The 24,414-nt window shown below is 49.3% G+C and overlaps 1 protein-coding gene across 1 annotated transcript in view; it reads right to left on the bottom strand.

Annotated features, from left to right (window-relative positions):
* Positions 1-578: 578 nt before the first annotated feature.
* Positions 579-24,414, bottom strand: part of PHACTR4 (phosphatase and actin regulator 4) — a 68,860-nt gene continuing 45,024 nt past the window's right edge. Inside the window, 13 exon segments of the mRNA XM_035901219.1 lie at positions 579-1,625; positions 2,188-2,264; positions 2,950-3,087; positions 3,914-3,975; positions 4,862-4,917; positions 5,552-5,608; positions 5,610-5,673; positions 6,126-6,352; positions 7,047-7,641; positions 11,393-11,752; positions 11,883-12,047; positions 15,191-15,271; positions 15,719-15,895. Coding sequence (XP_035757112.1) covers positions 1,610-1,625; positions 2,188-2,264; positions 2,950-3,087; positions 3,914-3,975; positions 4,862-4,917; positions 5,552-5,608; positions 5,610-5,673; positions 6,126-6,352; positions 7,047-7,641; positions 11,393-11,752; positions 11,883-12,047; positions 15,191-15,271; positions 15,719-15,895 — 2,075 coding nt within the window. The 3' untranslated portion in view covers positions 579-1,609.

Here is a 24,414-nt window from a genome sequence, read left to right as displayed (position 1 = left end):
GGCCGCCTCCGGTGAGGCCCCGCGGGCTCTCCTGTGAGGCCTGAGCCCTCCCAACCCTTATTCCCTTGACCGAGGCATTTAAAACACCACCACAAAAGCAGGTTGTTTTTTTTTTTTTAAAAAAAATCCTAAAATACTTTTATTCAATAATTAAAATCTGTTGATGAGGAGACTGATATACAATGCAATGATTTAATCTACAGGTGTACTGTACAGGGGGAAGCTGTGAGGGAAGAACCCCCCGCTCCCCGGGGCAGGCCATGGCCGCCAGGTGATGGCAGCCCAGAGCAATGGGGCCAAGTGTTGGCACAGCATGGAGGCAGCAGCAGCACAGCCAGGCCCACCCCGAGCAACAGGGGAGACGGGTTTGTGAACAAGGCGAGTCCTCCTCTCCATTCCCACACACCCTCCTCGTCCTGCAATACTCCCTTCTTCACGTTAAGTGGCATCTCACACACAGGTTCGGTTTTGTGCATGATACAGCAGTGGCCAACATCAGATTTTTAAAATAAAACCCCCTGCATTCAGGAAGAACCAATACAAGATCATTCTCAGAAGAGAATATCTTTTTAAGGTCACTTTTGAAACCTCTTCTTCCCCTCCCCCTTCCACCCACACAGTGAAATTATCAAGTTTCCAGTAGGTTTAGCTGTAAAAATGAGAAAAGGCAAGTTTCACCCCGATTTGGGAGAGTAAAAAAAATATCTGAGAGGAAGCCACAATAAAAAGAATGGACTACTCTCACAGCTTCCCCAAATTAAAAAGTTTTAAAAAGGCAACAGTCATTTCCTGGTTCTGTTACTTGTTAAACAAGCCTAGATATCTCAAGACAAGATCTTGTTAACATCACAGCCAGTGTGAGGAGGCAGGGGGGAATGTTTTATACATTTGTGGGGTTTGATTTTTTTTTGTTTTGGTTTTGGGGTTTTTTTTGTTTTGTTTTGTTTTTTACAAAAAGATGCAGCATATGTTAATATCTATACAATTCCCTTCCAGGACAACAAACCGTTGGTCAGTAGTGATTCAGGACATTAAGGACACGACAGAGACACAAGCAAAACCAAAAAATTACGTCAGTTGTCTGCCAGGTCAGCATCTGCGCAGGGTTCTCTGTACACAGCTAATATACACACGTGCTTCCTAGCACATCCACCCTCCATTCCTCAGCTTTCCAACACTAGAGCTGCCTTTCCCTCCCTGCCCCCCCTCTCTTGGTAAGGAGGAGGAAACGAAGGAGTTGCATCCCCAAAAGGAGTTTGTACAGCTGACAACTGGGCCTGTCCAGGCTGAGAAAGGGAGCCAGGGAACGAACCATTCAGTCACATGTGCATGGTCTCCTGGCAGGGATGCTGGCGCCAGAGCAGAGGCGTATTGCTGAGCCGTGCGAGGTATAGTGTTCAGTTCCAGCCTGATGGCACTCGAGACGTGTTTGTTCCAGTGAAATGCTACATTCAGACAGGATTCCCCTTCCCTGGCCGAAAGCCCTTTTCTGGATATGTTTTGAAGGCAAATCTTGGAAGAGCCGAGGTTCTAGCCTCGCTGTATTGCCTAGGAGAGGGACACCGAGAACCTCCAGTCCTCTCAGGTCTCTTGCTCCCTTCTTGGAAGATTATGGTCGATGGTACCTAAAAGCCAAGTGAAAAAATCCAAACATTACTCTTGGAACTCAGGTTAAATGGCTACCGAGGCACTACAGATGGCCCAAAAGAGTGAACTGAATCATCTCTGAACTCACAGCGATTCCACCTCTGCCTTAGGAAGCTCTTGTGCTCTGCAAACACTCGTCTGAGCCACACAGAGCAACCGCTGGCAGGCAAAGAATCACTCGGGATGTGATCCACAGGGTTACTTCATAGATAATATCCAAGCTAAGTACCAAGGTGTTCTGTGGCTGTGGCTTCTGCTGCATGTCACTAGCCCCAGAAAAGCATGCCCCAGCTGCGGGGTCACACTGGCTTCACATATACCTCAAAGGATCAAAGTCCCAAGTTTAAGGACAAACAACCCACTTTGTGTCTGCTACTCCTCCAGTCACCCAACACCACCAAGGCAGAAAGGGACATTAAATCTCCAAGTGCTGTACAGGTCATTTTTCTAAGGTTTTAATGTTTTGCCTTCTCAGTCCTAGCCCTGCAGCACAGCTCTCCCAACCAGACCAAAACTCTCGAGTAACACGTTCTCACTCACCTTGTGAACTGCTTGCTGTCCTCATGGACTTCCATTTCACAGCTCTTAAACTCATTCAGCTCCTTCCGGATGGCAGCCTACACAAAGGAGAGATTTTTTTTTATCTCCTGCTAAGGCATACATCTATTACCACCTCTCCTATCCCAGGTGAGCTCAGACATGGCAAGAAGGTGCTGTACCTCCAACGCCCCCACTTAGGGCTGATCTGTGCCACCTTTCAGTGATGAAAAGAGCAGTTTTGATTCACAGGGCTGAGTCCTGCAGCTCCTTTGTTAAAGGAGGGAGCTCAGACTGCAGCAGCCACCCCAGCTTTTGCAGTCCATTCACACTAGGCTGGGTTTAATCCGCCCCACCTCTTCCACGCTGAGGGCTGGGCAGTCCCCACAAGTGGCCAGGGACGACAAGAGCAGATCGATTCCCTGCCTGCTTCTTGCCTAGGCTTGCCTCAGCCTGCAAGGAGCAGCACCCCTCTGACCAGCACCCGGCACCTTGCATCCTCTCATATCCCTCAGAAGCTGAGGCAGAGGCCGTGCTGGCAGGCAGGCCATGCCCGCACAGGCTCCACGTCACCATGGAGCGGCAGGAAGCAGGGCTGGGTACAGCACACGTGGATGAAGGGATGCTGGTGGTGCAGTGGAGGGAAAGGTGCAGAGGAGAGACAAAAGGAACAGAGCAAATCTCCTTGGCTCAGGCCCTTTTTTCCATGGGATATCCCGATCTAGCTCCCGTCCCCACACCCAGGGACAGGGCACTCCCTGTTACCTTGTCAGCTGGCGTTAGCTTTGTCCACGGTTTATCCGCTCGCCGGTCATAGTCTTGAGCATCTGTTACTTCCACATATTCATTAAACCTCAGGATCTTCCTGGCCTGCAGCTCTGCCACTGTAGGCCTTTGGCTAAGCTGAACACCAGCAAGAACAAAGTTAGTCAGTTTGTGCCTTGTCCACAAAAGCAGTTCAGGACTAAGCGTCCGGAACAAAACTTAAGACCAGTTCCCTCACTGGGCCTGAACCACAGATACTACTGGGCCCTGCTCACAGCCTGCAAGGGAACAGACAAACCCTCTTACAGACAGCGCAATCTTGCTTGGATCACGAGGCCAGGGTAGGGAAGAACCAAGGCCACATCACCCAGGAGAAGGAAGATAGCGAGGCGTTTGGGAACAGCCCTTACAAGGGTGAGCCCTGTGTGACGCCCCTAAACCAAGCAAGGCTGTTCCCCTCTTCAGCAATGGCAACACTCACACTTCATACCCGCAGGCCCTTGGGAAGTTTTTCCCAGCCATGAGCAACAACTAGAGGCAACTCGGATGTAACAGCTAAAAAGCAGCTCTCGCTCTGCTCAGCTTCTCCCAGTGCTGCCATCACTTTAGAAATGGATTTTGGGGAGCTTGATGTGAAAGCTGTGGCCGCTGAAGTGCTGTGTTAAACCAGCCACGGCAGCACCAGCAAACCTTTCAAGTGCCAGGTCCCAAATTTAGTTCTCATCTAGCTTGTTACGCTTGATGCCAGCTCAGATCTATCACTGACAAACACGGCTGCAGCGCCAACGGCTCACTGTTGGTGACAGTCCACGTTCCAAAGTCACCGCAGTCAGAGGGCACTGGGGACACTTACACAATAGCCCCGTGACTTCACCCACAGCAAGGTACCTACGATGTGCTCATAGCCACCACCATCCCCGACAGCTCTGCCAGATGGCGATCACAGCACGGAGGCCAGCAGTACCTTTCTGGTGAGCCTGCGTTTGATCTCTCGCTTCTCAGCTTGACGGTCAGCTTCATTTTTTGCTGCCAAGGGGAAAAAAAAAAAATTCCTTTAAGTATCACAGGCTTTGAAAACTGCTTTCTGGACTTGAACAAAAAGGAGTATCGAGCTAGATCAGATTATCTACATATCTAAAAGCTCACTGTGGCATGTTTGCACTTATTACAGGCAGAGAGCGCAGTCCACCTCGACACCCCTACTCACCGAGCACCCCCCGACTGACAGGGGCAATATGGGCCCTCACACGTCACGCGTGAGTCATTCTCTCCAGCCCCGTGTATGTTAAAGATTAACGGCCATCGTGTCGAAATACATCCAAGCCGCTTTGCAGATCGCTCCTCCCCAAAGCTATTATACTAACGGTTTAAAGAGAATAACAGCACAGATAAATATTTCAAATGGAAACTTGCTGAACTGACATTTCCCTTTCCTCGAGATGTTTATTTAAAACTTTTGCAGAGCAAGGTATGGCCAAGAGAAACACCACCGACTGAGCGACGACCTGCTGCTTTTTGGATCGTGCAATACAATGCCGTAATGTCTGGACCACAAATAAAAGCCCAGCCCAAACAAAAAAACCTTTAACAGTCCTTGCTGCGTAACACCGGAGTCTTAACCAGTTCACACACTTTCCCCGGAGGTGTCAGGCAGGGACAGGGAGCCTTTCTATAATACGAGGCTTGGAACTGTATTGCTTGGTACCACTGCTAAGGTCCGATTTTATCCAGAGCCGGTTTCTGACAGTAAGGAAATACTGGGAAAAATTAGCAGAACGGCTTTACTACAGTGTTATAGCCAAAGCACAGTCCTCCACCACTACATTTCAAGCAGATTCCAGGAACACCTGGACTACAATGTTAAAGGCAAACTTATTTTATGACTTAAGACCACTAGAGAAGCATTACTCACGTTGAAGTATGTTCCTCTGCTCCAGTTCTTCCGCTGTCGGTCTCTGACTCAGTCGCCTAAAGTGTGACAAGTGCATCATGTTTTATCTGCCCGTTCATCAGCAGGGGATGGAGAATACAATTGCTTGGTTTTGGTGCGCTGGAACGCCTCCTCGACACCCCTCATTCACCAGTGGAGATCACTGCTGCCCTGGTTTGCACCCTCCTCCACTCCAAGAGCTGTTCACCCACAGGCACAGGTTTGGAAAACGCTATGGCCCCTCAAAAGCTCAGAGGCAACTTTGCAGGGAACTGAAGGAGACAGCAGAGCCTGGACTATCAGCAGTCCCAGCTTAATCTGACACCAAATGCCTCAGCACTCAGCCTGCATCCATCCACATCTTTATATGCCACCCACATTTGATGGCAGTATAGTTTCTGTAGTCCTTGAGATTTTCCCCTCACAGTCCATTTAACATCTGGAAACAGGGGCCTGTCAGGGGATATTGCTCAACTCCAGGAGGAACTTCCAGCTTTTATAACTGAGGGGGAAAAGCAACATCCAGCCTGCCAGCCCTCATCCAGCAGCAGTGCCCAACTGCCCATCATATTCCAGCACAGGCTGCTGAAACAAGGCGACAGCTTTGTCCAACCCCACCCCTCACACGCCGTGCCATCAGCTCAATCCTAACACCCTCCTCCATGTCTGTACCTGATAAGTGTCGTCCCAATCTGGTGCCGAATTTCGTTCCACTCCTCCTTGCTCTTCCTTTTTTGTGTTCCCCAGCTTTATAGCTAGCGTGTCTTTCCTCTTCACTTTGTTAGCCAGCGTGCCTGTGGGGAGGAAGAGCAATGGGATGCGAGTGAAGACTGCGGTGCCTGAGCACAGCGATACGAGCCACGTGCCCCTGGCAGTTGCGCTCTTCCCTGGAGCTTGCTTTCCAAGCTCTGCACTACAGCTCCAGAGCTAGTCACTACAGCAACAGCCAGCATTTCTGCGCGACACCCGCACGCTCACCTAATGCTATCCCACCTGAAGGGGTGGGACAGCACAAGCTGTTGCAGGAGCCATCTGCAACTGGAGGGGGTGCATGGCAGCAGATGAGCACACAGGCTTGGCTGCAGAGCCTTTGAAAAAGTGAGGAAGAGGACATGTGGTACATCATGAAACCAAGAACCAGCTGCTTTGAAGCACTGTGTGAACTAGCTCTTTGATCCAGATCTCAATGCAGCCAGGCACGAGTTCAGCAGAGAAAAAAAGCCAGCTGCCAATGTCAAAGCCTTACTGTTATGGCTTTCATCTTCTTCTTCCTCCTCCTCATCATCTTTGTACAGGATGGGCCCCTCCGAATCAGAGTCGCTCATCCCTTCATCTCCTTCCTGCTCCTCTGGCAGGACCTGGGGTACCAGTTTCGGGATGACTGTGACAGATGGCACATCTCCAATATACACACGAGGGGCCAAATTCTGCTCCTCTTCCTGGTCATCTTCTTCCTCTTCCTCATCGTCTGGACTAACGAGAAGCACACTATTACATCTCTTAACGCATGCCACAGGGGCTGGGGAATGCCCTTGAGATCGAGGCCTTGTTAGCTCTCCTCAGCCCACAGAAGGCAGGTCTGTGGGTAGCCCAGGAACCAGAGACGCAAGAGCCACCCCACAATCCTGCAACGTCCCCTCTGTCCAAAGCACAGGGAGCTCTGGCAGAGGAAATACCAGAGGCAGGTTCTTTGCAGAACCAAACACCCCTCTCACACCCCCCCTAACTTGGCGCTTGCAGGTTCAACCCTGTTATAATACCAGACAGTCAAAATGAAAGGCTAAGGAAGGCCACAAATGGATGAAATCCAGGACCTTGTGTTGTCTTGAAGCAATTAAAGACCGGCCAGGCCTGGATTCCTGGCATCAGCCTGTGTTTGTAGCCTGGAACCCATTTCCCTTTGTGAGCAATAAAATCCCTGAACCAGGCTTAACTTCATGGGGAAGATGCGCTGGCCCCCTAAGAGGCTAAAAACACAGATTCAGCTGATGGGCAAAACGGTTTCTAGGCTGTTGCAAAAAACCAGCAAAGAAACCAGCCCTGCCCACAGCCCTCCTGACCATCACAGCCTCGCAGAAGCAGGGAGTATGACACCAACGTGTCAGAGCCCCAAGCAACCCACGCCACTGCTAGGTGTTCACTGCACGCACGTACAGGAGGTACTCACACTTTCAGCATCTCGATGGTGACAGGCAGGGACCTCGTCCTGCCCAGGGTGCCATTGTCTTCTCCAAAGCCATCGTTCTCGAAGAGCAGCGAGTGAGCCCTGTGCGACCCCTCGGCAGGCGGGGTGACAGGCAGAGGACTGGCCAGAGCCTGCTGAATACGGATGTGCAATGGGATTTGGGGCAGGCGAGGCAGCACATGAGGTTCGCCAAACCCTTGCTCTGCCGTCCTCTTCGACCCTTCCAAGGACCTGAAGTCTTCAGGAGGAAGAGGAGGAGGAGGAGGAGGAGTCTCTTTGGGTAGGTCCAGGGAGCACGGAGGGTCCAAGACAGGGGTGGAGGCAGGCAAGGGCATGCGCGGAGGTTCAGGGGGTATGTGCGTGGGCAGCGGCGGTGAAGGCGAGGGTGGCGGGTAGGCAGAGGTGATGTGCATCGGTATCAGTGTGGGGCGGTTAGCTGTCCCTGTCCTGTCGTTCAGGGGCTTGGAAGCGACAGCTGCCTCTGACGTGGTGTTAGGCAGGAGGCCTCTCTTCGGTGGGAGAGGAGGGGAAGGCTTGGACAAGCCTGTACCACTGTTCATTGCTTGAGAAAGTTCAGCTGAAAATAAACACAAAAGCCACTATATTTAACAGGGCATTTTCCAGATATCCTTCACCAGTGTGGAATAAGCATGGCAAAGCACTCGGAGCCTTGGACCAAGCAATCTCTGCTGCTTTTCTGCTAGGACACAGTGCCAGAAATAACCAGGTTGCAAGCCTCTAGTTTGTCCTTCCTGCAGCAAAGGTAAGACTTGGGAGAGCAGCCAGAAACAAGCAGGCTGGGAGAGGTCTGTGCATCCTGCTGCTCTGGAGAGCGAGAAGCAGCACCAGCCCTCAAGTGACAGCAGATGGAGCTCCCCCAGCCCAGCACGCTGCCTCAGCCAAAGAACGCAGGTATGTAGGGCACTTTATGGCTATATTTACAGCATCAGTTTGCAAAGGAATCCGAGACATCCAGGACACCCCAGACTCCAGTTGTTAGCAGCTCCCTTGCACATTAAAAAACCAACTTTTTGGGAATTCTCACTCAAAGGGAAGAGTCAGCAGAACCGCAAGCAGCAATGTGCCCTCCCCGCTTCCATTCATCTGCCAGACCCAGCCCAAGAACACTTTGCTGCCAGCAGCTCCTGTGTGTTTGAGGGTGAGGTTCTGCTCTACTCCCTCTGCACTCTGTTCCTTAAGCCCCTGTAAGCTTCTCCACAACTACAAAATAACTAGCAAAACTTCCAAAAATATTTAAGAGCCTTGAGTCTACGTGGAGTTTGCATGCTGTGTGGGAGAGAGGGAGAAATGGAGACCATGCCATATCATGGAAAATGCCCACAGCAGGTAATCTCAGGTTCTTAGAAAACCCTTTGGTTCCCAGGGAAGAAGCTGCACTAGCAAAGACCTCTCTTGCTTTAAAAGTTTGTAACCTTTTAACTTTTATACATTGATGGCTTCTGGGGCTTGGAAAGGTTTTGCCCACCTGCTTGAAGAGGATGGGATTTACCGCACATTTACCCGTCGCAGGTGATGGTCCCGCAGCGGTGGCCCCAGCACGGAGCTGGGAGGAATCCACAGTACCAGACACCGCAAGAGGGTGCTGCAAGCGGGGAGTGTTTCACCCAGATAAGGCTGCATAACTGGAGAGAGGTGGGCGCATTTTTGGGATGTTTAGCATTTTCAGACTTTCCCCTCGTAGATTAAGGGCCAGATTGTGCAAAACACCAAGTGCCCTCAGCTGCCATCAACTTCAGCCCAGAGGGATTCCACGATCTCCTCAACAGTGCTTGACGCCTGGCAGGACCAGGCTCGAGTCACCTTTGGGTAATGACAGACAGATTTTGAGAGGGACCGAGTAGCTGGCAGAAGGGAGAGGAGACAGAAAAGGGCTGGGTGCTGCTCAGAGCATCCGCCCGAGCCAGCCCGTCTCCCTTCAGTGCGATAAAGCCAGCGCGACGACTGGCAACACCTCTTGCGAGGTGCCACGGCAGCCAGATCCGGTGCTCTAGCACAGGCCACAGTAACCGTGGCTCCCGAAATCTGTCAGCAGCACCAAGCACCAGGGCTGCCACCAACCTCCCGGCCAACGGGACAGCACCATTTGCCCTGCTTGCTTTTTCAAGCTGGTGCCAATTAAATTCCCACTCCCCCAAAGCAAGTGTTTCCTGAGCTTTATTTTCAGCTACTGCATCAGACACAACAGAACTGCTCAGAGAATGAGCATAAAGGAACATCTTCACCAGGGAACAAAAGGGTGATCTGCACATTAACAGTCCTCCCCTGCCTTAGGTTATAACAGCAGCACAAAAGCACACACATGCCCGAGTCAGAGCACACATCAAAGACCTCTGGAGAGCTCCTGAAGCCAATTCCACTGCTGCTGTTTATCCACAACAACAACACAAGGCTGGCGCAGCAACGACTGCACGCACACCGCAGTTACAGCTCCATCGCACTGGATGCACGGCCCTGCAGAGAGCTGCAAAGCCTCTCTCCGCATCTGCATTCTCATCCAGGAGACAAAAGAAGGGCTGGCTACAATCCTCCCCTCCATGCCCCTGCAGCCCCAGCTGCACCGAGCCCAGCCCTGTATTGCTGGGGAGAGAGGCAGGCTGGGTCTGAACACAGGTTTGATAGACTGCTGTCTCCAGCCACATTTTTTTTTTTTTTTTGTTCCACAAGTACCTCCTGCAATTAGTGCTGGGGCATTTCAAATACCATCTGTGATGTGTGCAAGCAGCTTAAAGAAAACAAAAAAGTATTTCATCGAGTGCTCGGGCACGGTCAGAGTAATCAAGCTGGTCTGCCATGCAGGAGTGTTTAATACCATATCAAGGTCACTTGCAAAACCTGCTACAGCAAGGAGAAGCCCCAAGCAGAATGGAGTGATTCAGTTTGTACTGAAAGCAGTGGCCCAGGCTCCTTCAGATGGTAACTTGCACACGATCTAAGCTTGTACTACTGCCTCCCAAACCACACCTGGGGAACGCCTCCAGTTTCTGTGATAACCGTGCAGACCTGTCTGATTGATCTTCCCAGGAACCTCCCTCCTGATCTGTACTAGCCTCTGCTAATCCAATCCAAAGATTGGAAAATCTGCGAAATACAAACAGGCCATTGACTGGATGGAAGTTGTCTCATTTAGTCCAGCAATGTTGCATCTTCAAGACCTCTAAAATTCCTAATGAGAGCGGGGATTCATTCAGCTTTAAGAAACTCTCCCCAGATCATCTGTTTAGATGCCTCTCTGCACTAAGTGGAAACCACATGGCCCAGCCATGACAGCCACAACAGACATTGTTTGGTGTGATGTGGATTCTTTTTTTTTTTTTTTTTTTGGCAAAGACCAGCTGAAAGCATCGATTCTCACTGACCATGGTCACACAAAGCAAGAATCTCATACACCATCCACCAATCCCAGCTGTCCACAGCTGAATCCCATTTCTGGTCCCTGCTATACAAAAAAAGCTGTGGGCAGGCTGGAGGGGGTCCAGAGCAGGGCCACCAAGATGATCAAAGGACTGGGAAGCCTCTCTCAGCCATATGTGGATGGGTTGAGAGCTGGGTTTGTTCGGCCTTGAGAAAAGGAGGCTCAGAGGTGACCTCATCACCATGTACCAGTATTTAAAGGGTGGCTACAAAGAAGATGGAGACTCCCTTTTCACAAGGAGCCACATGGAAAAGATGAAGGGTAGTTGGTACGAGTTAATCCCGAGAAGATTCCAATTGTCAGTTCACCATGAGAACAGTCACCCATTGGAATAATCTCCCCAGGGGAGTAGTTGACTCCACCACACTGGACACTTTCAAGATGCAGCTGGACAAGGGTGCTGGGCCATCTTGTTTAGACTGTGCTCTTGCCTAGAAAGGTTGGACCAGATGATCCTTGAGGTCCCTTCCAACCTGGGGTTCTATGATTCTATGAATCACAGCCCTCACAATGAAGCATCAACATTCAAAGACACTGTCTTACCATGCACAGAGCAATGCCTTCCCCTCTCCTTGCACCACCCCTGCTCCTGCCAAAAGCTGGCAGGGATACCCTCCTGCAGGTAGCTGTTGGAAAGACGCACATCTGACAGATTGGCTGGCTCACAGCAGAAGACTCCTGTAACTACATTGTTCTCAGCACATGTGTGCCCTGGCTAAAACTGGCAGATCTTCCGAGTCCAAACTGGACTGTATTCGGGGAAAGATGGTCAGACATTCATGATACAACATTTGCTGTATCATACTAAAAATCTTCCCTTACAAAGGAAAGAGACTCAGAGCAAGGGCTCCACGACATCCCAGGGTACAAAAACCAGCTTATGGGAGGCACTTACCTATTACTGAGTTGCTATTTCTGTTGACAGGTTTGGGAGGAGGGACGGGAGGCTGTTTGGCAGGAGCTGTGCTGGTTGTACTCGTGGGAGCAGTAGTGTTGGCACTGGCAAGAGCAGGGGGCAGAGTCCTGGGGGCTGGGGAAGGGGCAGCTGTGGAATTGACTGTCTTTGCCACGACAGGGGCTGTGGTGGAGGGTGCAGTTTTTGCAGCACTGCTGGTAGGCGTTGGATCCTTCGCCTGCACTTCATTTGCCTCCTGGGAAGTGGAGGGAGGTCTTTTTGGAGGAAGCAGAGGCTGTCTGGGAACATACAGCTCCTGAGGTGGTTCCAGTTCAGGCCCAGAGGGGCTGCTGGATGAGCCTGCAAAGTGAGACAGCACGGTTTAGGAGACTGGAGGGCCCAGAGCAGGGTGGGAAGAATCAGATGAGAACTGAAAACTGCTCCTAGGAGGATCTGAAGCAACCAATTTTGTACACATTTGGTTTCTTACCCTGCCTTTTCTTTGGTTCCTCAGCTGGAACAGGCTTCCTAAGGCTGGATGGCTTTGTGGCCTCTTCCTCCTGGCTCGCCAGGTTACAAACCCCAGGACCACCAATTGGGACTGTGTGGCCATTCTTCAGTGCAGGTGGGTTCAGCTTGTCTGGTTCTTCACCATCTGCAAGGGGATGGGAGGGGAGAGAAGCAAACAGCAAACACTCAGCCACGTCTCCTTCGTCTCGTGCTTTCTGAGCTGACTGAACTGCCATCAATCCGTACCGACTCCTCTCTGGCTTCTGAAACAGCCGAGCACAGCAACACCAACTAGCTGAAGCTGAGAGACCTCAATTTCATTATCGACAAGCAAAACAGTATAGCACTGTATGCCATAAGTGTTTTTCTTCTTCAGCAGCCTCTTAATCTACCACCTTGTTTAGAAAGAATGCTACTGCATTTAAGACTAGTATGCCCCATGCTGTGCCACAGCCCAAGGAAGTTGCAATCACAGTTAAAAACCTCCAGCAGCTTCTGTGTCTACCCACCATTACAGAGCATTCACAAATTCTCTGCTGCAATAGAAAAATCCAACAGCAGCCAAGCAATCTACTGGACGTGCAATAATAGATTTTGATAAAGTCTTAAAATTAGTTGAAGCGCCTCTATTTTCCTTCTGTTTCCACCCTGAGTTTGGCACAAAAATCACTGCGCTACCCAAACCATCCCAAGCAAGGAGTATTTCCTCACCTTTTCACCTTTGTTTTAATCAGATGTAATGATACATCTTCAGAACCTGATGTAGCTCATCCTTACTATTTCTGCTTTTACAGATGGGAGTTTCCCAAATGTTAGAAGCAAGGCCTCTTCTGGAAAAGAAACCCCATCCTCTTTTCAGGCCATGCTTTTGAGAGCACTTAAAAGCCCTACTCACAATGAGGAAATACTCAACCACTCTCTGCCTCTGTAATTGCCCTGACAGGAAAAACTCTTCATAATATTACTCCCAAAGTCAGACTTAGCACCCACTCTAATGGGGCGTTGCCCATTTTGACTGCTTTCCAAGTCAAGAAAACTTGAATAGCTACATCCCAATTTGATTAAAAATCCTTAGCATTTTTGGGCTACCACCTCTCAAGCAACTGCAGCGTGTGCCATCACGGGGCCACCAGGTGCCAGAGTCCAGCATGCTCTGTTGCTCTGATTTTTGGTGATTTATTCCATTGCCCTCTTCACCTCTCCTCTCCCCCCACAAGGCATTCCCTCCCCTTCCGTAACCTGGTGTTATTCAGAAGCTGAGAGCAAAGATGCCAAAAGTCAAAAGCTCCCCAGGCTCTCTTTTCCAAAAAAAAAAAATAAAAAAAATAGTCTTGGTTCCTGAGAGGAGATGGAAGACAGCTCTGGCTCGCTTGCTTAGCTGCCCTTCCCCAAAACGCAGGAAGTACAGACAGCAATAGGAGAGAGTTTCCTCCCCAGCCAGGGCTGAAACTCAAGAGATGAGCCGGAGCTTTTTATAGCAGCGATCGCCTCTGGCTAGCTGAAGCTTTCAGCAAAGGAGACAGGAACAGTCTGATCTAGCTTTCCTTACCATTCAAACCTGGCATGCCCTTCTCTGGCAGGGAGCTGCAGCACGTACAGAACGCTCCCGATGGCCTTCTGACACCACCTTACTCTCAACTTCAGTTCCAGCGCCCTCCTTCAAGGTCAAGGCAGCCCAACACTACCTTCTTTCCTTCCTGCGAGCCCAGCACAACCTGCTGACCATCAGCCCAGAGAGCAGCAGGGCCTCCTCTCCCAGCTGCACAGAGTTTCAAAGCCTCCACTACACCTCTTCCCTACCTCCTCGCCTAAAGGGTCTCAAGGGTCTCCAGCATTTTTTCCCCTAAGAACCTGCCTAGGAAAATTAACTGACCTTGTAAGAGCAAGTGTTAAAGCTGCAAGCAAATACAATAACCTACCACCACTGTCTTATGACTGCCCAAGTGTCTTAAACTCATAGAAGGGATTAAGATAATGCGCTTTCTAATCTAACCCTCCTGACAATACTGACTGCTCCCTCATACCGTGGATTCGCACGTTGTCCAGATTACAGCCATCCTCTGTTTCTTAAGCCAGATCAGATGACTCAAAGCAGAAAATAATTCTATCTCTTAGCCACGCTTCTGTTACACTCTTACAGTTTGGAGGATCTCTCCTCTGTCATCTCTAGTTGGAAGTTTGTTACCCAAAGCCTTTGATCTCTCTTTCCACACTTTCATCCCGTGACCTCATACACTTTTGTACCCTGGTGAACTCTTCCTCCAGCCCAGCATTTACACCCTCGGGTAGTTGTAGATGGCTTTCATTACAGCGTAGCTGCAAACAACTGTGTTAAGACTTTTCCTCTCAGTTTTGCTTTCAGTGGTTTGGTCTGAAAACCACTTTTTCGCCTCCACTTTTCCACTTTGCATCTTTCTTAGAAGAACTCTGAAATTTGCATTAGGTTATGGCTGCCTCTGCAGTACGTCTTTTTGAGGTGCAATTATATGTTGCTCTAAGCCGAAGACCACACTGCCACCCAGTTAGGTGGGATGCTCTCCCAGAACATGTTCCTGCCCTCTCCCTGGTACCCACATCACCCAACACACAGCCAGGGTAACTGATCCACCTGAAAAGTTATTTTAGCAGGATGGCCACAATTCAGAGACATCAGGGATGACAGAAAAGCGAATAAGGCTTCTTTGACAGCAGTGCAAGCTTCAATAAGCTTAGCCGTGACCAACTATGACACCATACCATGAAGCATCTTGTCCAGAACGCTTTTGAGGAAATGCCCCTACCCAAGCAGCTCAAAAGCCATCAAGTGGTTTCTTTTTCCAAGCCTAAGGCCTTCAAAACTGAGCTCCGAGGACAGCGGCTCTCCTGCAGTGGCTGGAGTGCAGTCTGGAGCGTGATTGGAACAAGCTGGAGATGGTGAGCACGAGTGGGATGGAGGAGCTTAGCAGGACAAGACAAGGCGGGTGGAGCAGGACGCATACAAGAGGGACAGGATAGGAAGCGACACGCAGAACACCCCTTCCCTCCCCACTGGCAGCAAGACAGGAAGATGTCCAAGACAGGCATTACGCTTTCTTAGCAACATCTTCCTAACCAAACAGGCTGCCTTCCTTGCCAGGTGCAAAAGTCAGACGAGAGAGGATATTGAAAAGAGCAAGACAGACAGGAACCACGTTAGCAAAGAGCCCTTAAATTTGTCTCCCAAAAAAGAATGGCTGCAAGGGTGAGGTTTTGCCAGAGGAAGGTCAGCTACACAGAACACAGACAGGAGAAGTTCATTTGCAGACTCACCCTGCTCAGGGTCTTCCAACAGAACCCCTCTTTTTACCAGCTCCTCTCTTGGTTTTCGCATAGAAATCTTTCGTTCTAAAACTGATATTAAATTGAAAAAAAGCACTCAGAAAACAGGGTAAGCTAGAAGTTCAAGAAGATTTTTTTTTTTAAAAAAGGATCCTCTGGAGGAAATAAAAGGGCTTCAAATTTCATTGCTTTTGCATGGATGAAGAGGAGGGAGGAGGGACTGCACGTTCAGGCCTGCACTTCACACTAGATTGGTGATCCTGGAACAAACCCTCCCTCCCCACAGCTGCTTGGGGAGGTTCTTTGCAAGAAAGGAATTTGTTTGTCTGAAACTACTGCTCCATGGGAAGGTGTTTCTGGAGAGATTGCAGGTGCCAGCCCATCACCAAAGTCACATTTTGGTTCTTGTGTGTGTCAGCACTCAGGCTTGTGACAGCAAGCCCTTCTCACTAGCCAGATGGCTAATGGCAGGTTTCCCAAACGGAGGAAGGGACTCCCACCCAACCCTGATTACTCTACCTTCTGAAGTCTCCTTAAATTTATCACTGCTTTTCTTTTTCCTCCACTTCCAGGGTTTGAAGATCTTGCCGAAGCTTGAAAACTTGCTTTTCCTCTTTGTAGGAGGTGTGGTGTCACCCGATTCCAAAACATCTACCCCCATGCCGGCATCAGTTGGGGGGTGATCCACCTCTTCAGCTGTACAGGGAAGAATAAAGAAGTTACCTTCGTGCTGCAGAGGACAGTTGCCATCTCCCACCAGCCTGCCCCTTGCACACTGGGAAACGGTGGCGCACATTCATGCAAAGAAGTAGCAAGACTCCATGCCTTCACATAACCCGTCAGCATTTCGCATTAGCTTGGGGGAGACAAGAGTGGGGTTTCCAATGTTAACAGTGCAAAGCGTAACTGGTAAGAGGCTTTCTAACAAGGATTAGTTTAAATTTGCAGTGTCACAGCTTTGCCCAAGGAACACAAAGCACTTCGCTGCAGTTTCTCATCTTCAGTTGGAAGCAACCGGTGCTAGGCACAAGTAATTACATGAACACAGATACCTTCCAGACGGCAGAGCCAGCTTTCACGACTGTCTACACACACTGAAATTACCAGACCCATTACAACAGCTAGAACTTAGCCTCTCTGATTTTTACCCTCTATAAATAAGGCCAGCAACACTGGCCAAGAGCAACAACTACACAGGAAAGCAACACAATGCAGGCCTGCGCTCCACCTACTGTACTCGAAATCTCCAGAGAGCAACACAAGAAGGATCTGGAGGTGGGAAGGGACACACAAAAAAAATCCCCAACTTGCTGCAACAAAAACGCTCATAAAGAAACAACTTGTGAAGAACCAGAGCACGAAACGCTAAGCTGGTGTCCCTCGATTCTGGCTTGCCTGGTGTTGCTGTTTTCTGGGTATTTGATGAAACATAAGGGAACACTTACAATCAGCAGAATCTAGCAATGCCTGCAAAAAGAATAAAAAAATCAGAGTGTGCACAATTTAAGTGAAGCCAGCTGGTGGCCCGCTTCACGGTCTTAATTTACAGACTGAAAATCCCTTGGCTCCAGCACTGCAAAAGACAGGAGCACCCAAGCTGCGTCGCAGAACTCCGTGAAAACACGCAGTATCAAGAACAGAGCCTCGAGACTTCCTACAGTCCTCCGATGCGGTCCTGCCAAGCACCGCATACCGCAGGCTGAGGTGCCGTGTTACAAATGGCACTTTTTGAGCCTCTAAGTTGTTCTGGAGTTTGCAAGCCTTCTGGGATCACAAAAGACCTTTTAGTCAACTTCAGACAAGCCTGCATGACGTGCCCAAAGAAAAGACAATACCCCGAAGGCCACGCAGAAAGTTCAGCCAAGAATCCCATCTCCTGAGGCTAAGACATCGGGAAAGGAATTTTAGGGGAAAGCCATTTTGCACATAGAACGAAGAGGTAATAATGTATCTGCTATAGCCTACAAATACCCACCAAGGATATAGACCCAGATGTGAAAAGCAACATGGGGAAGAGCAAATTCAGGACAGGGAAAAAAACCAAACAAACAGGAAAAAACGAGTTCTTTGGTGGAGCTTTACCTGCAACTCTGCAGTGCTGCCTAGCATGAGATTTCAGACCCAAGGAAGTGTCAAGTGCAGAGAACCCCAGCCATGGGCTCCCCAGCAGCCTCAGGCCAGCTGGACTGGGGACAAGGCTGCCGTTGTGCAACACTGCAGGACAGACAAACCCCGATTTTTCAGTCTGAGCCCAGATGAAATGGAAGATCACTGAGTAATAGGGAAGAGAAGAGCAACGGAGACCATGCCAGCAGCACAAGGGAAACCAGAGAGTATTTCAGGAGGATCTAGACCACATGCAAGAAGCGCAGTCTTTCACCAAATGACGGAGGAAGAAGAAAACCAGCTCAAGGACTCTTGATTTACTGAGGCTGGAGGGGCAAGAGAGCACCACTGTGCTAACCAACAGGAGAAAAAGGGCTTTTCAAGCCAACTGTGGCCATTTCAGACTACCTAAAACACATGACCCCTCCAGCTCTGTACAGGTTTCTGTCCTCCCACTCGCAGGACTCCAGATTTCACACAGTGGTGGGTGATTGGGTTTTTCCTGGTTGGTTGTTGGTTGTTTTTTTTTTAAATCGGCCCCCTAACAGAAAGCTCACTCAGAATCAGTGAAAAGCTGATGCCAGCCAACATTTATTTGAAAAAGCAAGATCAATTCAGCATCTGAGCCACTTCTTAAAAAAAAAAAACCAAACCAAAACTGGCTTCATAACAGGAAAGAAATTGGGTGGAAAGTAACATACAAGATGTCAGCACCGATCTGTGATTTTCTGTGGCTCTATTCTATGATTTTCTGCTGGGAGAGAAAGAGGGTGGGTGGAAGCAGGGACAAAAAAAAAAAAATGGCATTTCAAGCTCCCAGAAACCCAAGAGGAATTGTCTGGATGCTTAGAGGCACTTTCTTCAGAGACTAGAACATTAGCCCTGGAGTTGTACATGTAATTTTAAAAAGCAGTATTCACTTTGTTCAATAGAGCATTCCCAAAGTTTACCAGGCAGGCAAGACCGCTTGCCAGGCACAAGCTGTGGACTGAATTCGGATGCCAAGTGCCACACAGAGGCATTTCCCTCACCTTTCCAAGGAGCAGTAACAGCGCTGAAGGCAATCATACCAGGCTCCCTTCATACATATCCCTTCCCTCAACTGCTCTTAGGAATGTAACGTATGTGCTGTCTGCCACCCAAGGTGTCAGAGTGCTGCACTAAGCAAAATAAGTTATTAAAAGAAAACTCAACCATCAGGTCCACGGATTAATGAACAGAGACCTCAGCAAGCTGTGATGTCTCCATTTCCAATTAGAGGGAGAACGACAAGCATTCCCCCGCCACAGTCACCTCCGAGCAGCTAGGGAGGAACAGTGGACATGAAAGGATGAGCCGAAACTGCAGGAGACACGCGATATCCCCAAAGCAGGAGCAGCAGGGGAGGGTGGGGGAGAGCCCACATGCAAGTTTTTCTCTAGGTGGAAGAACCTCTTTCAGCAGCTTCTGCAGTCCAGATCTGGCTGTCAAATCAAATACCATCTCAGGGTGGAGTTTCACACCGGGTGCCTGACTGCCACTAATTGCAATCACGCGTGTTAATACAAAAGCTGGGTTTCACAATGACATTCAGCATCGATATTGAACAACTCGGGTTCTTGCTTCTCTGCCATGCTACTCCATCAGCCGTGCTATCAACTGCCCGTAGGCTCGTGCCGTGCAGCAGGTCTTGTCCAACATAAAAATTTTCCTCAATTTTGCTGTTTTATAACCAGTTCTGTCTCTAAAATCAGCCATGCAAGGGGAGGAGACAGGCACGCCATGTACCCCTTCACAGCATAAAACCACAGCCCAAATCATTTGCACCAGCCCTTTTGGCTCTGTGTAGAATAAAACCCAATACACATGAGTAAACAGTGTGTGCATCCCGAAGCCACTACAGCCCACCGGGAAATACTGATGCCATGGAAGCAACGTTCCTCCCCCCTCTCCCCCCCCATTACAAAATAGGATTCATTCTGTCCAGTTCTGCAGGACAGGCTGCTCGCAGGAGAACTCCACAGCACTCTTCCCTTTACCATCCGTAATTACCACATGGACATTTAAACCAGTCTGTTGTGATGCAATTATGAATTACATTTACTGCTAATTAGCGGGTGGATCAGCAGCTGTAGGTGTGCTTTGCTGATCTGTATTTTAAATAACCTCATTGTTCAGTGATTGTTCACATTACATAGCACTCATACACCCTCAGAAAAGGGCCTTCCCTTCCATTCACAGCCCATTTCCAGCTCAGATTTCCATGAAATGGTGCAAAGAGGATGTTTCTCGCCCAAGCTGCCTTCACTGGAAGGGAGCCTTCACAAGGTGGATTCTCCGTGCCTCCTCTTGCTCTGCTCTACAAGGTACAGGAGGGTCCCTAAGCTGCTTTGCAATGCAAGGCAGAAACCCCTCCTTATCAGAGGCACACACTGGAAAGCTTCTAAGGAACCAGAGCGCAGCGCTTGGGGAAACAGGGCAAAAAAAAAAAGACAAACCAGACTTTAAGTGAAGAGTGAGAAGTGTCAGGAAGCTGATCCAGCCCTTGCTCAGCACCATGGCTGTTTACCTGCACGGCAAGTCTGTGCCCAAGAGACCAGCCTCACCTTCTTCACTGCAGTCCCAGGCTGGAAAATCCATTTAAAATTTACAAAAAAGGTTAAATGATGTCATGCAGGTGAACCCAGGGGAGTCCTCATTAGAAGGTCAAGAGCTTTCCAATAAGCAGGTCCCTAACACCCCACCCATGCCAAAGCATGACCTTGCTTAACCTTTCTGCAAGAACTACATGAAGCACTCACTGCAGAAAAGTGACCCTGGAGTAGGGAGAGCCCCACAGAGTCCACCCCGATGCTGTGCCTAACGCGCCGCCCTGCAACACAGCCCTGGTTGAGAAAAACTCCAGGATAAAACATCTACAGCGACTTCTGCACGTTGACCCAAGGCACGCGTGGGTAATTCTCCTGGAGAAGATGTCCTGGAGCACCTGACCCGCCGTGCCTCGGACAGACCCCTGGGACCTGGCTGGTCTGGGAAGGGAGTTGTGCCCTGGCTTCCCTCTGAGAGCCTGCTGCCATTTCAGATCTTCTCTCTGAAACACTTAACATGCCCTCATCCTGTTCCATCAAAACAAGCAGGTGAATTTGAGCTGTTTAAACAGCAGATTTGTGTTAACCCAAAATGTTTAGACTGAAATAGTCTAGGGAAACGTCACAAAATTGGCACAGCCTGGAGACACAAGAAGGCAGAAAGCTCTAGGCGTGCCAAGCAGCTAGGGATGCAATTCTCCATCGGTACGCGTGGCCAGCTGGTCTTCTAAGCCCTCCCCCTCCAGACTGCTACACACATCTAACACTCAAGTCTTGCCGTTAAAATGCAGGTGGAAAAAAAAAAAGCTCTTCTCCCACTGCGCCTTGTGTTGGATGCAAACTGTTGTGCAAGAACATGGGTGGTGTTGAGCTACCGCTATAATTTTTTTTTTTTTTTTTCTCCCCCCCCAAAGAGAAACCATTTCAGTGGAAGAAGCTGGAGACTCGCAGTTGGTCTCCAAGCTCATCAGGCAGTCAGCAAGCGGCTGCAGTGCTGCCTGGATCGGCTGCTCCCAAAGCTTTTCTCAGGCTTGGGGCAGCCATTCCTATTGAAGATGGCAAAACTTTCACTTCTACCACGACTCTCAATGGGTCAAACCAGCAGAGCCAGGATCCTTGGGGTCAATTAAAAATACCACACGTGTTCATACCACTGCCACGCACATGGGACACTGGACAGCAAGCGGCTATCTAGCTGACCTTTAGGAAATACCAACATATAAATGTAATGGTTTAATGGTCACACCGTCGTGGTCTAAGGGAGGAAAAGCCGTTACACGTGAGCAAATATAGTTAACCTCCAGCCTTCAGAAATCAAGCCCCAGAATGCCCTTTCGCACAGCAATTCACTACCAGCCTAGCAAGAGGCAGAGTAGAAACTTTGGGTAGCAACACGAATAAACAAAAAGCTTTCCCTTCGTTAAGGGCCATCTCTCATAGGGAAGACACCTGCCACAGTACATGAGATAGCAGCACCTCTGATGCGCATTATTAAAAAAAAAATTAAACCCAAGCTGCATCTAGTGTCGGTCATTGCAGAGTGAATTTTAAAACCATTGTAAGTTGGACCACACACCATCAAAAGCCAGCATGGCTACGGAGAAGTTTATTTTGTTTTTTAACTGGCACACCATGATATAAGCTAAAAATCACTTCAAGATTTAAGTTACAGAGCCTGACAAAGCAAGACAGAAGGCTGTGAAGAAATCAAAGAATTGCATCCCAGATGCTGACAAGTCACATTATATTGCTATATGCCTGGGAGGGAAACTACTGATTTCCAGTGCTCATGAAGAAAATGGCACAATCTTTTAAGGATGAAGGGTCAGTGAGCCCCGGGACAGGACTGCAGACTGAAGCTGTTAGGAAAAGACTGAGAAGATGCTGCTTTTCTCCCCAAAATACCTCTGCAAACATCCAAGAGTTGGTGCAGCAGTCTTCAGCTCTGGAAGAAAATGCATCTTGCCACTGCCTACACTAAACCAGGCTCTTTACCCCAGTCCTCTGCAGAGATGTTAAGAGCTGTTAAATTCTATATTCATTAAGAGACATCCTTGCAAAGGAAACAAGAAAGCATCAGTATTTTGCTTTGTAACAGGCCTTGCACAGTGTGTTAATCATGAACTTGAGCCAGATTCTTTCCATCTGCAAACCACAGTTCATCAGAACCTGATCCATCTCTTATCGTAGTACTACAGGATTTCCACAAACCCCAGGAGTTTCTGTTCACAAGGAGCTCACCAGGCATTTCTGTCTCACAGTCATAGCCTCAAGGCTCACAGTCAGATAGAACTGCGGCAGGGAGACTACGCTACGGCAGAAGACAGTGTAAATGCTTAGCTGAGAGCTAAAAAGCACTCCAGACAAATTAGGCACTTCAATGCCACACAGCAACTCCAAACACATTTGTTTAATTCACCTCTGTTTTTCCTACGTTTCATATGGCACCTGAAATTCTGCTATCACAAGCCCAAAAGGTCCATCAGGAACTTTCGCTGAGAACGTGGCTGCTCATTACACACCTAACGTCACTGCACCTTCAGTTCTGCAGTACAGCCCGGACCCAAGGCTCGCAACACGGAGCTCACTGGCTAACGCTGTGGGACTGCAACGAGCCCTCTGGTTGCCAAAACAGTGTTGATGCACAGGCTGGAGAATAATGCAGCTCCCTCGTCGTCTTCGGCTTTGTTGTGCCGGGCAGAGCAGTTAAGGATCCAAGAAGCTTTCAAGCAAACAGCTACAACTCAAAAAGCAAACAAAGGCTCTTTTTTGAGGGAAATGCTGTTAAGGTTAAAGTATCAAAAAAGTACTTTAGGCACGTGTTTCTAGCTTCCTAGAACAGCTTTAAAAACCTCACATGCACTTCCCGAATGGTCCAGGGAAGACGTGAATCCTGACCTTAAAGCAATAAAAGACTGTGGTCACAAACCAGCTTCAGATAGTCCCAGCCCTTGGCTTCCCTGTCTTTTGTGCATTTCTAATCACCGTAATCTTCATGAGACTTTTCTTTTCAACAGCATCCTGCCAAAGTTAACGCAAGAACCATCTCTTCAAGTTCACAATTTATTCAGTAGGAACTATGCAAGCTCTACCATGAAAAAAAAACTATTTCAGATAGCAAATGACCATTTGCTGAAACATCAGGTCTGCTGGCCTCCCGTCTCCGGCAAAGGACAACATCATAACACCGAGTGAGCCCACTTCCCTCACAGTTACCACTGTCTCCAGTGCTTGACAAGAGAAAGAGCCCAAGACTGAACAGGTCGGCTTCTACCAGCGCCTAAATCCAAGGAGATGATGCTGTTAATCTCCACCGACAGCACGAAGACGACTGAAGTTTTACATCTCCCTTCCACTCTCTCAATACCACTTATTTTTAGCAGCCCTTGAACAAGACTAGCTGGATTGAACTGGGGGTGGGGAAGAGAATCACTGGTTTAATCTGACCCCTAAAAAGACTTAGTAGGTTCGAAGTTGTAAAAGTGACAAAGAATGGAAGAAATAATCTGTATCTCAGGGAGCTCTCGATGTGCAGATGTCAAGTGTTTCTCTAGAAATCAGATAATTCCGCTTTACAGATGAGGGCAAGCAACTCAGCCCAGACAGCTGACAGCGAGTCGGTATGAGATAAAAGGGAACGGCACGATGTGTAAATTCTCCTCTTATAGTCAGTGCATCGCAGTCCCAGCGCTGGGAACAGCACCTAAGACAGAGACCTGGAAATAACGCTGACCAACACACTGTGTTCTGGAAGTAGCGCTGCTTCCAGGACTTAAAGGAAGGTTGTGTTTGCTACAGCCTGCCAGTTACTCGGACACCTCGCAGAGCGGAGAGGGAAAACAAGCAGGAAGATAACCGCTGAGCCCCTTCTTCCCCCCAAAACTCCTATAGCTGCCCCATAAAGCTAGGTGTCATCACACACAAGGAAGGAATTCTGGGCAGCTTTGATCCGGGCAGACTGGCTCCCTACTCCACTCAGGTGAATTTTACCACTGTCCAAGCGCTTTGCAAAGCTACTGTCCCTGAACCTGGCCATGCAAGACAGACTATCCCTGAAAACTGCAGCTCGGAGCCTGTCCGAAGAACATGTTGCACAGTGATTGCATGTGACATGAGTAAGAGAAAGGAAGGAAATGGAGTTATTTCTCTGGTTTCTCTTCCCAGCTCCCGAGCCAGGCGCAGGTTACACAAGCCCCGCATTCCACTCCTCCCGACTCCTCGGTTTCACCTGCAATCCTGCCCTGCCGCAGCCCCAAAGTTTCCTCTGCCGCCCTTGCCCTCCATTACTCACCAAAAGCAGCTGGATTTACCGGTCTCGAGAAGTGCGGCTGCCCCATTAGATTCTTTTCTAAGCAGCTCTCCGGGAGGAGGCGGGAGGGGGAGAGAGGGAAGAAAAAAAGTCTACCCTGAGAGAGCACTTTAGTCCTTTAAAATGATAAATCCACGCTTCGGACTGGGAAAGAGCCTGGCAAGCGAGGCAGCTGCCAACTCTCAGGCAACGGCACGGGTGTCCGACAGTCCAGCGCAGGTCCTGCTCTCGCC

The sequence above is a fragment of the Egretta garzetta genome, unplaced genomic scaffold (assembly GCF_000687185.1).
Source record: "Egretta garzetta isolate BGI_Z169 unplaced genomic scaffold, ASM68718v1 scaffold368, whole genome shotgun sequence".
NCBI lineage: Eukaryota > Metazoa > Chordata > Aves > Pelecaniformes > Ardeidae > Egretta > Egretta garzetta.
This window is presented reverse-complemented; position numbering and strand designations above follow the sequence as displayed.